This window comes from Centruroides sculpturatus, unplaced genomic scaffold (genome assembly GCF_000671375.1).
Source record: "Centruroides sculpturatus isolate CEXI.00-Female unplaced genomic scaffold, Cexi_2.0 scaffold1042, whole genome shotgun sequence".
Lineage (NCBI taxonomy): Eukaryota > Metazoa > Arthropoda > Arachnida > Scorpiones > Buthidae > Centruroides > Centruroides sculpturatus.
In genome coordinates, this window is record NW_019385274.1 from 18,247 (window position 1) to 35,051 (window position 16,805).

At 33.7% G+C, this 16,805-nt stretch overlaps 1 protein-coding gene across 1 annotated transcript; it reads right to left on the minus strand.

Annotated features, from left to right (window-relative positions):
• Positions 1–1,082: 1,082 nt before the first annotated feature.
• LOC111637028 lies at positions 1,083–14,827 on the minus strand (the record flags this gene model as incomplete). Its single annotated transcript, XM_023382430.1, has 2 exons — positions 13,754–14,827; positions 1,083–1,201 (listed from the first exon to the last, which is right to left on the minus strand). Coding segments are annotated over exons 1-2 (683 nt in total), but the record flags the coding sequence as incomplete, so codon positions are not given.
• Between the last annotated feature and the right edge of the window lie 1,978 nt (positions 14,828–16,805).

Sequence of the window (16,805 nt, forward strand, 5' to 3'; positions counted from 1 at the left end):
AATTTAAAACTTCACATTTTGTTTGTATCAAAATCAAAATATTTGCAGATAAAATGCTTATCAGACATATTATGTATGCTTTTTAAGTTTTGTGAAGGATATAACACCATACAAACTGTAAAAAATACTCATAACATATGGGAAAGATGCTCCAAAATGCCAGACCTCAAATTCGGTTTTGAAAGTTTCATTCGGAAAATTCTGAACTAAAAGTTACAAAACAAGGGACATAAAAACTGTTGACAAGAGAAATTTCAGGAAAAATTTGTTAAAAATTGATCAATAACTTATGAACTTGCAACAAATCTTAGTGTGTCACTGACATGATGATTGTGTTTTGCAATGCATTAAGTGAAAAAAAAAAAATAAATTGGATCAAGTATAATTTTTTTCTGACAAAGGTTGATAGTTCTAAAGTTTCATTTTATTTTTTAAATTAGTCAATCGTTCTTATCATAGAAAACTTTTTTACAGATGACAAAATAAAAATATTCGTTATTAACCAAAAATTTATTCTAGTGGGTGGTGATTGTTTGGTTGAGTACTGAGGTACCACTGTATTTGATTAACATGATTTTTATATATGCAGTAGCATTGAGGGATTAATTAATCATGTTAATGAAGGGATATATGTATGATGTCTTGTTTACTTGTTTATTTTTTGATTTTCTTAATGTTAAATAGTAAATTTTATGCTGTTACATTAAATTTATTTGGCAATCATACTATCATCTTTCAAATATTATAGAAACTGATTCCAAACATTGATATTTTTATTTTAACAAATAAATATAGATATATATTAACAAAATTACAACCATCTCATGTTCTTTGTTCTTAATGTTTTAAAATTTCAAAACTTTCATAAAAAATTTTACATGTTAAGGAAAGATTTTGTTTGATATACATATCTTAAAAGATACAAGGATATCCACACAAGAATTTAAATAACTTACATTATGAATATGCAAAAGAAACAAATTTTTAACTAAAAAAATTTAGTTAAATTTAATTTTAGAAATATGTAACAAATTAAGAAATAAATATTTGAATATTCTTAAGTTTATGTATTTACAACTTACTTGGTATATAAATCTAAATCCAGAAATACTACAATTGTAGGATGGCTTTGTTTAATTTTAATAATCATATTTTCAACTGAAGTATGGGGTACTGGAACATCCATAACTTTATTTGTTGTCTGAAAAATACAAATTAATATCAGTATAATGATAAAATCAAATGCAATTTAAAAAGTTTAAAATGACAATATAAATTTATATTTATTACATTAAATAAAAACTAATTATAATTTCAAAAATTTCTCAATGTAGAATGCATTATCTTTTAAATAATGTATTAAAACTACAGAACTGATAAAACTTAACCAATAACTTGAAGAGATTCATTATAATTAATAAATAACAAGCATAACATATACAATATATAGAATGGAAACTATATATTGTATATGTTATGCTTGTTATTCATTATAATTAATAAATAACAAGCATAACATATACAATATATAGAATGGAAACTATATATTGTATATGTTATGCTTGTTATTCATTATAATTAATAAATAACAAGCATAACATATACAATATATAGAATGGAAACTATACATGCTTATGTTATTTTATCTTGTGTTACTATTATATGTATACACATTTTTTTGCATTAAAAATAAATAAAAACATTCTTTAATCAGCATAAACACAGTTTTATTTGTTAAATAAATTGATACCAGTGGCACACCCAGAGAGCCCAAGGAGACCTGGGGCCGTATTCTGGTCACTCTGGTCTCTCGCAAGCCAGTTGCTGATTGGCTAATCCAAATGATTAGCCAATCAGTGACCGGCTTGCGAGAGACGAGAAACCGGAGACAGTGACCAGAATATGGCCCCTGGCCTCCCGAAAGGAAAACAAACAGTAGAAAATTTTCCAAAAATCTCTTCCCAATTAAAATTATTTTTTACTTTCTCTTACTTTCCTGATACAGAGGAAAAGTATGGCAATCTGGCAAAAAATGACCCTGAGATTTTTAATTTTTGGACTTAGGACACCTTGAAATGTTGAGAAAAAAATTCCAAGGTAATTTTTGTATGTATGGATGTTAGTGTAGGGGGCATGGCTTTGTTTACCCTGTTTAAAGCTTAATAAACTCCTGTGCTTTTTGTCAAAAATTTCTGAAATTTTGCAGGGAGGTTTATTTATTAAAGGGATTGATGCTATTAAATTTTGGTGCTTAAAGATCGAGAAGGTGGAGAGAGAATGGAGATCATGTGTACCTCCATTAGAGTCGAACTTAATGATGATTTTACTCATTATTGGCATTTACAATTTTTTATAAAACTCATCCATACCATCAAAATTAAACTTTTTGCCATTTTATAATAGTTAAAATTTTAATAAAATTTTAAAAATAAAATATAACAACAGATGGCAGCACAAAATTTTAATGTTCCCAGGGAAATTGAGCAACTCATTACTAGTTTATTTTATTTATGTTCTGTGGTGTCTTCTATTTGTATACCACTTATGAATTAACAGTCACATAAGGTGGATATTTTATTGAATTTGCATTAAAAACTTTTTTATCCATTCAATACGTCTCCCCCAAAAGTAAATCTTGAGTGCACCTCTGATTCATTCAGTTTTCAAAAATAATTAATATTTATAAGATTATATTTCTCTATTGATAAACTCTCAATTTTCTATCATAATAAGTCATAAGATAATGTTGAAATTTTATAAGACAAAAAATTCTAAGCAAAATATGTTATCAGCATAACACACATTTATGCTTCTTTAACACAATGCAAGCCATTGAAGTTTCTAAAATTTGTTCATAAAATTCTAAAAACTAAATTTTAAATATAACAAATCATTTGGAATTGCTATGTTTAAAATATCAAATCATTTAGAGTTACTATTTTAAATATAATGGCATTCTCCGTTGAATGATAGAACTGTTTGTTTCTTTTGTTTTTTCTTTCTTTTATTTCCTGATGAGGGTCTCTAAATGGTAACTGTAAAGTATTGGCCTTTTAGCAGAGAGGGAACAAAAGAAGCGCGACCTTGAAAGTTGGACTCATGTGCGGTCGGGTAATATACCACTTGTAACGTGTTGACTTGTAAACAGAGAGAAAACAAAGGAAGCGCTGACTTTGTCAATTGGACCCACGTGTGGTCAGACGATAGACCATTTGCCATGTGGTAAACTACTAAAAAACGTAAACAAGTGATGGCTGTTACTGTAAGCTTAACTCTCGTTGGATGATGGCAGACCTTGAATGTAAGCTGTTCGGTCAAGAAAGGGTTGTGATTGGTTGGAAGTCCCCATCCAAAAAACCCTTAAATTGCGGGGCGAACAGGAGAGGGAAGAGAGAAGGGCAAGAGACTGGTAACATGGTAGTCTTAGGCACTTGGGAAGCCCACTGAGCTTAGAGAGAGCATTCTTCTCTGGTAACTATCTCAGGGATGAGTAAGTGCGGAGATTGGACGGACCACACAGTTGAGCCAACTCCACAAGCTGACTGAGGCTGCTCCAAAGTTTAATAGTTCCTGGAAGCCAATCTAGTTTGTGAGGCACCATGCTTTGTTATCCTGTGTATACTATATTTTCAAACTTGTACACTCTACATATAGAGTTTGTAAATAAACTATAAATATTGTATAACTTGAATATGGAGGTGTGCTTTCCATCAAACCTGGATCACTATATCAAATTGTGACACACTCAGAAACCAACTTGAGACGGAGTTTCGGAAAGAACTTCACTAGATCTTCACTGTAGCCAAAAACATTAGAACTGTTGATGCTATGAATGGACTGTATACGAACTCACAATAATTGCACAATAAACTGATCTTTATTGATTTAAACTCTCTTCAATCATTCAGGCAATATGGTTTGGATTCCTCTTGAATCTGGTACACAAGCATGATAATGATAATAGTCGAGGACGACTCACTGAAAAAACATCCTCTCACAATAAAAATAAGTTTTCCAAATAATAATAATAATAATTAGTTTATACATTACCCCCAGCCTTGACACCTGCAAGGTATCAATTACACCTTTAGTAGCTGGAGTGAACTGACAATTATTCAAATCTTAATAACTTAATTATTACTGGGATAGCAATCAAGGGTGCATCTACTAGAAAATGACCAGGTGTTAATACCTGCAAGTAGGGTTTCTCAAATGGGATCCTAGTTGTTTTTTTAACTTGGGAAATCCCATAAATTTCTTAAAAATTCACTTTTTTCTTATTCTGTGTTAAGGTTGAGGAAATTTTGCAAATAGAAAGTATAATTAACTCATAAACGATCAGAATATATTTGTATTTATTAATTTTAAGCCTACATACTAGTTTTTTAAATTTTTGCTCGTTATGACATGTCACAAATGATCGATAAAATCAATATTTGGCTTATTTGTGGCAAGACTGAAAATTCTTTACTTGTCATAACCTGTAATATCTGGAATAATTGTGTTTATGCTGTCTTAATTTTTAACCATGCCCAGTAGCTTCAATAACTGCAAAATGCCAGGATGTGCAAACTGGGCAAGGATACAAACAAGTATGAAGTCTGCAAGTATGAAGTTTTTCTTCATAAATCTGATTATTAAAAACAAACGAACTGCCGAATTATTGGGCTATAAACTTGATGCTTCTATTAGGTAGACAAATCAAGAATACTAGCGAGCAAAAGAAGTACTACAATCTCGAAAACAAACTAGAAATCTTCCAGGCTACAGGCAAAAAAAACATAACACGTGTTTAATGCATTTAAGAGAAGACAGAATTCCACTCACATGAATTGAATCGGAAAGAGCATTCTTGGTAGCAGGACTTTTCATTACATTTTATTTAAAAAAACGAAAATTACCTTTTAAGTTAGAAGTTTGATCCAAGTTCATGTTTTTTTAAATTTTCAACTCAATTCAAAGCATTTTTGTTGTTGTTGCTGCTGTAAGCAGTTTCCAGCAAACTTTAATAAATTTTTTCTATTTGTGAAAATTTCTACGTAATTCAAAGGTAATTTTTAATAAATTACCAAACGATCGCCTAAATATCGGGCTATAATTAAATGATTGGAATAAAGTAATTTGGCATTAGAGGTAGACGTTAGGCGCCATCTCTTAAGAAAATTAATAATTAAAAGGTTATGCCACCTGGATCCCCGAGCGAGTCTTCGCTCGGGGTTCAGGTGGCGTAACTGGCAAGCGCACCGCATGGCAAGCGGAGGTTGAGGGTTCAAGCCCCGTCCCGGGCCAGTTCTTTTATTCCAGAAGGTTCTAAAATTTATTTAATTTTAATTATTAATTTTCTTAAGAGATGGTGCCTAACGCCTACCTCTAATGCCAAATTACTTTATTCCAATCATTTAATTATAGCCCGATATTTAGGCGATCATTTGGTAATTTATTATATACTATTCGGGCTTTGAGTTGTTATTTAGGTAATTTTTAATACACATCTTACACAACATTATTAATATGATTTTGGAGATTGTAGAACGTATTAAATTACTTTAAAAAATGAAAAATAATTATATCATTTGATTTCAAGGTATTTTGTATATCTTAAAAATAATTAATTCTATCCTGGGAATCAGTTCACTTTTATCCCAGAATCCCGGGACAAGCAAAAGACCAGGAAATGAGAAACCCTACCTGCAAATCATTGGGATCACTTGACATTTGACAAATGGGCATGAGTTTAAGCATGCTTCTACCTGTGTTAACAACATTACAAACTGTATGTTAACAATGTAGATCCTATAACTCTCCTTAAATGGAACTTCTTAGATTTTACGGCAAATTCCCAAATTCCTCCAAAATGAGGTGCAGCTGGTGGATTAAAAATCCACGTTATGTCCTCACCGGTGGTGAAATGAGCCAATTCACTACTCTTGTCTATAAGTGACACATTTTTTATAAACTTCCTTTAGTTCTTTACTGGCCTTTTTGAAGTTGGAGGCACAGTCACTCATAATTTTAACTGGTTTTCCATGATGTGCAATAAATCTCTTCAGTGCAGCAATAAATCTTGGTGTAGACAGGTCACTGACCAACTCAAAGTGGACAGCCTTTGTGGAAAAACATACAAATATAGCAACATAGCACTTTGAAGACCTAACACCTCTTCCACCTTGTAATTTAAACAAATAAGGACCAGCATAATCTAATCTAGTAACAGTGAAAGGCCTACTGGGTTGAACTCTAGGGGCTGGTAAATCACCCATCAGCTGAGAGGCAGTTCTTCCCTTGGTTCTTACACAGGTGATATGTGATACACCTATGTATAATATTACGAACTACACTTCTGGACAATATCCAAAACTGCATTCTAAGAACACTCAAGAGCAACTCTTGGCTAGCATGTAGGTGAATGTGGTGATAGTAAGTTATGATAAGATTTGTGATATGACTCTTAGAGGGAAGCAAGACTGGATGTTGTCAAGTTTCAGGAATATTGGCATTCTTTATCTTAAAAGTGTTATCTGACCTCCCACACGGATAACACTTTTAACATCCAAAAAAAAAAGGAGACCAATTGAATTATTCTAACTATTCTATATTAACTCCTTTCCTAATCTTAAACAAGACATTGCCTCAGTAAAATATGATTCTTGAACATTCTTAATTATTGTCACAACGGCTGCCTTTAGTTCACTGGTAGTTAAAAAACCATTTAAACGTTCCTCTGGAGGGTTTCAGCAATTATACAAGAATCTCAAACATAAGAATACAATGCGACATAATTATGACCACGAAGAAAACCTTTTAAATATCCCATTTTCTTCAACTTTACAGGTAACCGTCATGTATGTTTTCCTCTCCTCAAGGTGTACTTCCTGAAAATGAGAAATTTCTCATTTTCAGGAAGTATACAACAAATTTCTCATTTTCAGACCAAAGTTCAGGATTATCCTGTCTTAACCACTTTGGTCCTTGGAACCAAATCTCACAGTTAAGTAATTCAGAAGGAAGAACTGCTCTTGTTGCACAGTCCGCAGGATTATGACTTCCGGCAACGTGTTTCCACTTCACGGTAGGAATAGTGTGTATTTTCTCGACTCTATTGACAACAAATGGTACCTAACAATAAGATTCAGACAAGATCCATGCTAATACAACAGTGGAATCTGACCATTCAAGTATGTCACGTATAGGAACATCAAGATATTTCAATACAGTTTGTAATAAATTAGCCAATAGGACAGCAGCACAAAGTTCCAGCCTGGGAAGAGATTGTACCCTGAGAGAAGCAACTTTGGTTTTGGATGTTAGAAGAGTGACCTTTACATCACAATTATTTGACATTGTTCTTGCATAGTCTACAGCACAGTAAGCATTCTCTGAGGCATTGCAGAATGCATAAATATCCAGGACATTTAAATTTGAAAGTGAAACAAATCTTGGAATCCTTAAGTTCCTAAGAAGGGTAAACTCATTTCGAATTAACTTCCCCTTATGTTACACTTCTGTAGAGATGGGCTCATTCCACGAAAGTTGACACTTCCACAACTCTTGAATCAGAACCTTTGCATATACAACACATGGAGCAAGCCAGCCCAAGGGTCAAACATTTTTGCTAAATCTGAAAGGACTTCTCTTTTGGTATAATCTGCTTTCTCATCTGAGTATGGAATAGAAAATCTAAAAGAATCCTCCTGAGGAATCCAATTGATTCCATTATCCTCTTGAAGCTTTATTGAGTCAGAAGAGTCTCTTAATTCATTAGGTATCTTCTCTAGTACTTAAGTGTCATTTGAAGTCCATTTGCATAACACAAATCCTCCTCTAGTCATCAAGTTTGTTAATTGGTTGACTAGCGTCTTACATTCCTCTATGCTTTGTGCAACTGATAACAAGTCATCTACAAAAAAATCTCTTATAATAGCTTTAGAGGCAATGGAGAAATCGTCTCCCTCATTTTCCACAAGTTGATGAAGCATCCTTGTAGCCAGAAAGAGTGCTGGGGTTGTGCCATAGGTAACTGCAACAAGTCTATATTCTTGAATTGGATCACTAGCGTCATTCCTCCAAAACACTCTTTGAAAATCTCTATCCGTTTCATTAATCAATATTTGTCTAAACATCATTATATCAGCAGTAATGACAATGGGAAAGGTTCTAAACCTCATCAAAATTGGGAATAACTCTTGTTTAATCCTAGGGCCAACCATTAAAATGTCATTCAATGACACTCCTGAAAAAGACTTTGTCAATGCATTAAAGACCTTACATAGCTTTGTAGTTGTGCTAGATTCCTTCATAACTGGATGATGCGGAATATAATAGGAAATACCACGTGAACCTGACTGATCTACTAGTTCCACATGGCCTAGGTCTACGTATTCTTGCATGAACTCCCTATACAACTCATATGTTTCTGGTGTTATATTGAGTTTGTACTCTAAAGCCTTAAATCATTGTAATGCTAACTCCTTAGTATAGCCCAAACACGATGGGTTCTGTTTAAAGGGAAGTCTCACCATATAACGTCCACTCTTATCCCAGTAATGAGTATTTTGAAAATAATCGTCACATTCTTGATGTAACTTAGACATTCTCCTTACCTCTGGGACAGAGTCCAATGCCCAAAATTTCTCAACTAACTCTTTAGTGGTCAATTGAATATTATTCACAGAGAACGTAAGATGATTTATGGTCTCATCAAGAAAGGCAGTTCCAGAAATAATCCATCCGAGTTTGGTGCAAACAGCAAACGGCAGTGTCTCCTTTCTCCAAATTATATCTCCTTTTAACATTGTAAAGAAAACATTAACACCCAGTAGAATGTCAACTGGTCTTGTTTCAAAAAAGAATGAGTCAGCCAGAACTAGATCATTAAAATTGTTCAGAAAATGTGGAGGGAGAGGAACATTAGAAACATCTGACATTATTTTTTTTAATCATGAATGCCTTTATACTAAATTTCAAGTCAGAACTAAAATGGGGGTAAAGTTCAACTCTACTTCACCAGTAGTCACAGCATTGTAAGATATCAAGCAAGAAATCTGAACATTAGCATTGTTTTTCGTCATAGTTTCTTGACAGAGTCTTCTGTTATAAAGGACACCTCAGAATTGCTATCCAGCAAAGCTCAACAAGTTACAAAATTTTCAGTAGAGTCACTTATCTTGACTATAGCAGTACAAAGTAAAACCTGTTTGTTTAGTTCCTTTATGACCTACTCCGATTACACTTGAAGAATCAAAAAAAATGCAGCACAAGTAGTGGTAGTTAGATTCGATAAATCATATGGCATTGATTGGAAGGTAGGAGCATCAGTCAAGGGTGGACTAAATACCTTCCCAGGTTTCAGAGGTGAAGACATTTCAGAATCCCTATCAATATGTAAAATAGTATGATGTAATTTACCACATATTCTGCATCTACTTAAACTCATGCAGGTTTTAGCTTGGTGTCAAGAAGTAAGGCAATTAAAGCATAGTCTGTTCTTTCTTACCATATCTATCCTTTTCTGAGTGCTCATTCTTACAAAGAATGTTCTTTGTAAGAAAGGAACAGAGAAGTGTTTCCTTTGGATATGAAACACTTCTCTGTTCCTTAGGTGGCAACTTCATGGCTTGAAGGGTTCTTGCATGACCCTTCAAGAAGGTAAGCAAAGCCTCCAGTATGCCTAGCTCATCTTGCTTTAAGGTACGTTCCCACCAACTCCTAGTATTTTTATCAAATTTTTCCATAATTAAGCAAACTATTAACACTTCAAAAAACCTTGTAATATCCTGATCAAGTACACTCAACAATTGGATGCATTCAATTGTAATATAGACTGAGATGAATCAGTAATACTCGGGATGTTTATTAATTTCTTGATCAAAGCATTTACCAGTTCACATTTATTAGAAAATTGCTCCTGTAAGAGTTTCATAGTTAGAATCCAATATCAGAAGTGACTGGATAATTTTCTAAGCATAACCTCTACAGGATGATTTTAAATATTGCAATTTCTGACAACTCAACAGATTAGAATTATTGTCCATGCTAGCCTTAAACAGATCCTGGAATGATAACCAGTCCTCAACATTTCCACTAAAAGTCAGAAGAGAGAATTTCAGAAGTCTTACATCCGGTACTTGTGATTTTAAACTATCGGAATCACTTGTGGCATTCATTCTCTGTTCCGAGTTCTTCCGTTTGACCGTCAACCAAAGTTAGTCAATAATCTCCTCAATAGATTGCTGTTCCTCTACATACATTTCAATTTCCTTATCACTACATTGTGAAAAGATCTCATGAAATATATCATGTAATTCAACTCCAAGTTTCTTAATTTTGGTCTGGAACAGTTCTATTTGAGTATCATCTGTGACCTCAATACCAGCACCTATCCTTTCCTTAAGTTTGGTAGTGTTGGATTTAAGGACTTTCTTTTTTGTTAAAACACACTTAAGACCCTCCATGATAATGAGTAATAATAAAAGGCTAACTCATTTGCTCGAGCATATTGAATCCTGTTTCCATGGAGTTAATCCAAAAAGTGCAAACACCAATGCACATAGTAGAAAGTTTCAAAGTTTTCAATCCAGCAGAAATTCACTATACATCTACACATCCGGCTCGACGAACCAAATGTTGATGCTATGAATGGACTGTATACGAACTCACAATAATTGTACAATAAACTGATCTTTATTGATTTAAACTCTCTTCAATCATTCAGGCAATATAGTTTGGATTCCTCTTGAATCTGGTACACAAACAAGATGGCGATAATAGTCAAGAACGAAAAAACACCCTCTCACAATAAAAATAAAAAATTTTCCAAATAATAATAATAAATAATAGTTTACACAAGAACTTTACAGTTATTTGCTGGAAATTGCATATAGGTATTACTTTCATTTCAGTAAACTATTCTTGGAAATCAGAAATTTTGAGAGAAAATCTAGACTGGAAGCCTATATCTCACTATTTTAATATGAAAATTTATAACACATTACCATATCAAACAGATAACACAGCAATAGAAATTTGTTTAAAAAATGTACAAACATTTCACAAGAAAAACAAAGTGATTTCTCATAATGAACATTTAACTTGCCAAATGAAATTAAGTTTAAAGAAAGTTGTGTTCGTACACTTTTTAAATCTATACATGATTCTGACATCCTATCTTTTGGGGTATAATGTTTTTCTATATAAACATTGGCTGAAAAATGTTTTTATGAAGAGATTTATACATTTGTAATGGATTGCCTTTGTTCTTGTTGTAATTGTTATGAATAAGAATAAAACTGCTGTATAATAAAATACCTGCACAGTTGACCCCCCTATAACACTGCTGATTTTTCCGTTTTATATGAATTCCATGTTGTATGAGTCACTTAGATTTTACAAATACGTGAGCCGTTCAACAGCCTGGCACACGTATTGTAAAATCTAACTGACTTGTACAACATGGAATTCATATAAAACGGAAAAATCAACATTGTTATGGGGGGCCAACTGTATTTTATTATACATTATAATCCAGTTGTCACAATTATTCATAACAAACATGTAATTTCTATAATCAAGAATGCTGAAAAATGTAAAAGTATCAATGAGGAACATGTTGTCTTAAATGCATATCCTCAGAAATCAATAAAAGCCTGCGTTTCCATCTTAGTTGTGTTCTTGTTTGATTTGTTCTCTCAAACAATTTTATGCTAACTCATAACAAGACTTATACATTATATGAAGTTTGAGTATTACAGCACTGTTAGCATAAAAATTAAATTTTTATATTTTTTCACGACTAAAAATGTTTTTCACATTATTATTAATGACTTTTATTCAATTTTTTTTGCCAGAATCATTTTTAATTTTACACAGTACAATTTATTTTATCAGTTAGTTTTCTCTCTACAAGGCTCTGAACAAGGCTTCTTTGTCCTCTTCATTTTCTTGCTTTCTTTCATTTGGTAATTTTTTCCTTATATTGTGTGCATGACTTCTTGGCTGACAGTAATCAAAACAAAACAAGAGATGAAAGACAGTTTAACAAAATTGACAATATATATATATATATACACTATAAGAATTTAATTCTCAGTAAAACAATTGTTCTGAAATATAATTACCCTATAGACCAGGGGAGGCCAACAAGTCGATCGTAAAGCCAATTTTGGTTGATCGCTTGCGATGTCTTGACTTAATGTGTTACACTTGTAACCGAATGCAACTGTAGTGATATTGGACCTCTGCATTCTCCCTCAGATGCGGTTTTGTCAGTCCATGTGCAATCCATTTGCGTACAGTTGTAAAAGGGGAATAAGAAATGCAGACAAAGGGTCGTAAAACCAAAAAACAGGAAAGCGGGAAGAGGGACAGAGAGAATAGGTTGGGACACGGTAGAGATAGGAAGGGTGAAGTGGTGGTCCCTGAAAACATTGAGTTTCAATTTTTCTTCTCTTTAAAATGTAAGTACCTTTTCTTCATGTTTTAAATTAAATTGTGGCTTTTTTTACCTATCTAAGCATAGTATGTATTTCACATCTTGCCACTTAGACTACGGCTACGACAAGTCAATCACAAAACATTTTAAAGATAAAAAGTAGATCTTATGTACACAAAAGTTGGCCACCCCTGCTCTAGACCACTAAAATATCACCGTGAACCCCAATTCGGTATTTTTTTTCTGTGGACCCCCAGTAATGTTACATGGACCCTGGTTGAGAACCACTGATATAGACAAATTAACAGATTATAATTATAGTAAACTAATAATAATAAATACTGAATATTTATTTTGTTACACAAAATTCTAACAACAAAAAAAACACCAGGAGGTATTACAAAAATTGTACTCCTAGAACCTATTTCCAGTGTGAAGAACTCGCAGAAGTTCAAAAACATTTGTAGTGAATTGTTTCTTTTGTTTTTTTTTTGTCGCACCAGAAATAGGTTCTAGGAGTACGATTTTTGTAAAATTCTTCTTATTATTATTATTATAGTAACTTTATTCTATATAATCATTATTTTTTTATATAAGAATGTTTGGTACTTTTCCATTAACTGGGCGCCAGTCATTTTTACTACTATATTTAGCGAAATCAATATTTTCTTTCATAATTCACATGTTTAATATTACAATGAATATGTTTAATATACATTCATAAAATTTATCGGTAAAAGTCTATCGGTTTATCTGTAATATATGTGAAATTAAACGTCATTTTTTCTAAAACTGAATTGAAAATTGAATGGTGCCCAATTAATGGAAAAGTACCGAATGTTTCATTATTGAAAATTATATTTAGTATGTAATTTTCAAAAATCTCATAGTTTTTAATATTTGAAAACTACTCAATATATAATTTTGGTTATTTTATGTCAATAATTTAATATTGATGTTTTTGTTTTTTAATTTATTCAAGAAACATTTTTTAAAAATATATAATGTTGGGAGAAAGAAAAAATAAATGGGAAATTTAATGCAAAAATCTATTTGATAAACAGGGAATATCTTATGATTTTCAATTAATACTCGTAAGATTTCAAAATTCATGCATAAATTACAGTATTATCAGACTGTATAACAATTCTGATATTATATATTATTATACCTTACAACAACTAACCGGTTCCAATTTCAATCCAATTAATAGTAAAATTGTGTTTTAAGCAGGAAATTAAAATCTCCATGGTGTAAACTAAAGATTTATAAAGTACGATATACAAAATATTAAAATAAAAACTTTATATCTTCTCAGCAACTTACATTTTGTTTTAAGTAGGGAAAGGAACCGAAAGCTGTTCTATTCTCGCTGCAAGGTTCATTAATGTCGAAGGAACTGCACAAAGACGACGATTTTCTTCTTTCGTTCGACGTCGAAGTTCCAGCTTTGATAAATGTAATTTTGGAATCTTGTCTTTGGTTTTCGGAAGAGAAATTCCTACGTTCGACATCGCATTCGTTACGAGAGAAATGACGACCGATATCTTCGTCTTCGCAAATTCGAAAAGAATTATCGCTACTTCGTGAATTTCTTTCGCAAAAGTGAGGCGGTTCGTTACAGGAACCGTAGCTACTTATTAGATTATCGGCATTCTCTTCTAAATTTCTAACCGGACTAAAACAGTATTTCGATTGAATACGTTTCAAAGCTACATTTCCCGCCCAATTACTGTTACGATTGAAAATGTCCTTTCCTAAACAATATTCGTATTCGTCATTTTGTCTGAGATTCGGTGGGAGAGAAACGAGAAAAAAGTCATTGTCTTCGTAGTATTTTTTTGGTCTCCTGAAAGGTTTCAAATATCCCTCGGCTCGTGCTTTCTTCATATTATCGAGGAAGAGTTAAACAACCACGTTGCCTCTTACAAAGATTTCGGTAATGCCGTGTTATTATTTACTACTGTCGATGTTTATAGCCCAAAAACCTAGTTTTTTGAAGGAAAGTTAACAACCACGGAAGAGGAAGAGTTAACAACCACGTTGCCTTTTACAAAGATTTCGGTAATGCCGTGTTATTATTTACTACTGTCGATGTTTATAGCCTAGAAGTTTATGAACAACTAACTGATACGATACGATAGGAACGACGGCGAACGAAAGAAAGATGGCGGCGCCAGTACTACAATAGTATCGTGATGGAGTGGTCTATGATTTTAAAATATGCGTTTTTAGAAACAAAAGAAAAGTTCTAATTGTAAAATATAACCTAAAATGACGTGCATTAACTTGAGCTTTCACAACTTCTAAATTTTCATTCATAAAATCACTTAATGGACTCCGAAACGAAACTATCAGAACACATGCTGCTTTCCACCGTAAACTACTACTACAAACAGCCGTTTTTGCTGTTCGAAGGCGCGCACTTCGGTCGGAAACAGGAACGCACTCTGCAGGAATTTATAACGGATGCCGCTCGCGCGGAGTTGATCCACCCTGTGGGCACTAAGAGGGCCTCTTATAGCAGGCTAATTATGGGTTCGGCCAGGCCCACAATGGGGTGGTGAGGGATGGGGCCCGACATATCCAAACGGACCATTCCTGGGGATTCCTTGACCCGTCCGGATTCGATCTCGGGTCCCCCAGAGTGGTAGGCTGCCACCTTGACCGCTCGGCCATCCGGCCTATTGGTTCGGCTAGGCTAGAAAGTGGTGGATGGTAAGGAGCAGAGCCCGACATCCGGGTAACGAAAAATTCCTTGTGGTTTTTAGGCCATATAAAGGAATATGAAGCTATAAATGGGCAATTTTATTGCCAGTGATGTCCTTAATTAAATCCCAGCATTCGCAAGAGAAAAACTCTATTGTGGTTAGCCATCTCATTGAAGAGCATAGTATTCCCAAACAAATGCTAAATTACCTAATAAGATTCAAGTGCCTTAAGGCAGCCCGACTATCAGAAATAATGTAGATAGTCTTATTAAGACGATCTATATAAAATAGTGCAAACACAACGAATAACAGCTAACAACAATGATCGATGTCTCGTTTACAAACAACAAACCGGTTTATTAGACAAATCAATAGTACTTACTTTTTACGTAGGGTTGGAATTCGGCACGTAGTCGTCAAAAGAAGAAGAGGAAGTCCGGCGACAGGGTGGTTTCCTATCGTTGACCGGATGTTGCATTCTAAGTCCAGTTCTTGAACAGGAAACGATGTCCAGTGAATGCCGATCGGAATGTCCGAAGTTTCTCTCAACGACGGTCTATAACGTTTGGAGGATATATCGGCAAAGGACGAAGGTGGAACCTTGCGGGAAACACCCCCAGCGAGGGACATAGCCTGGCGGGACGCTACGGCAAAAAACGAATTGTTCTTGTGTCCTGAGCTTAAATATCTTTTGGTCTCGCAAATCGTCACTTTATTGGTTATTAATCCACTTTCTCGGTCCCACATTGGTCTTTCTCTGTTACCAGGTGAAATTGGTTCTTGATCGGTTCTTGAGAAAGACGATTGTTTATTAATACAATTCGACACCGTCTTTCGTTCAGTGTTGAACGAACCTTGTACCTTAACTAACATTTACTTTTTTGTTCGTCTTGTCTTATAAAAAATTTAATTTACTAATTTTTCTTCTTTTTTACCACTTGATTTTAATATTAAAATAATTTTTCCCTCCTTTCCCTTATAATTTAGTTCTTTTAAATTTTAATTAATCGAAAATATCAAGATTGTTTTGTTTGGATATATGGTTAAAAGAATGTTTTTCATCCCAGCCCAGGGCCTTACAGAGCACCCTACCATTTTTAAGATGTCGCCACGAAAGGGATGCGGCATCTTATAAAAGGCAGTGAGGATGACAGTTTCTTTCAAGTGAAAAGGGACCTTTCCTTTCCAGGTACAAATTAAGATTCTCCTTACAATAAGCATATTATTTGATTTCAAAGTCGCTCCCGGTTACATCTAATACTAGCTTTTCTACAATGTATCATTCTGTTATCTTACTTGTTAGAAGCGTTTCTCAAAGTGGGCGATAACGCCCCCTTGTGGGCGCTGGAGGCTTTCAGGGGGGCAGTAGAAGGCTCAAAGAGAATTGAGGGGCGTTAGGGAAATATAGAGGGGCGACGGCAGACAAATTCTATATATAAAAATTCGACGGAATATATATAAAATGTTGACATTTTATATATTTTTTATTTTTTATTGAAGGTCACAACTTGAATATTTCTAACACATTGACTTTTATTTTAGCTCAGCGTTTCTCAAAGTAAGCAATAACGCCCCCTTCTGGCGCGATGAATAGATCTATGATAGAGGCAGGGTATTGAACGGTGACCAAAGGCAAAATTGGGGCTGATAAGAGGAAACATTGCGTT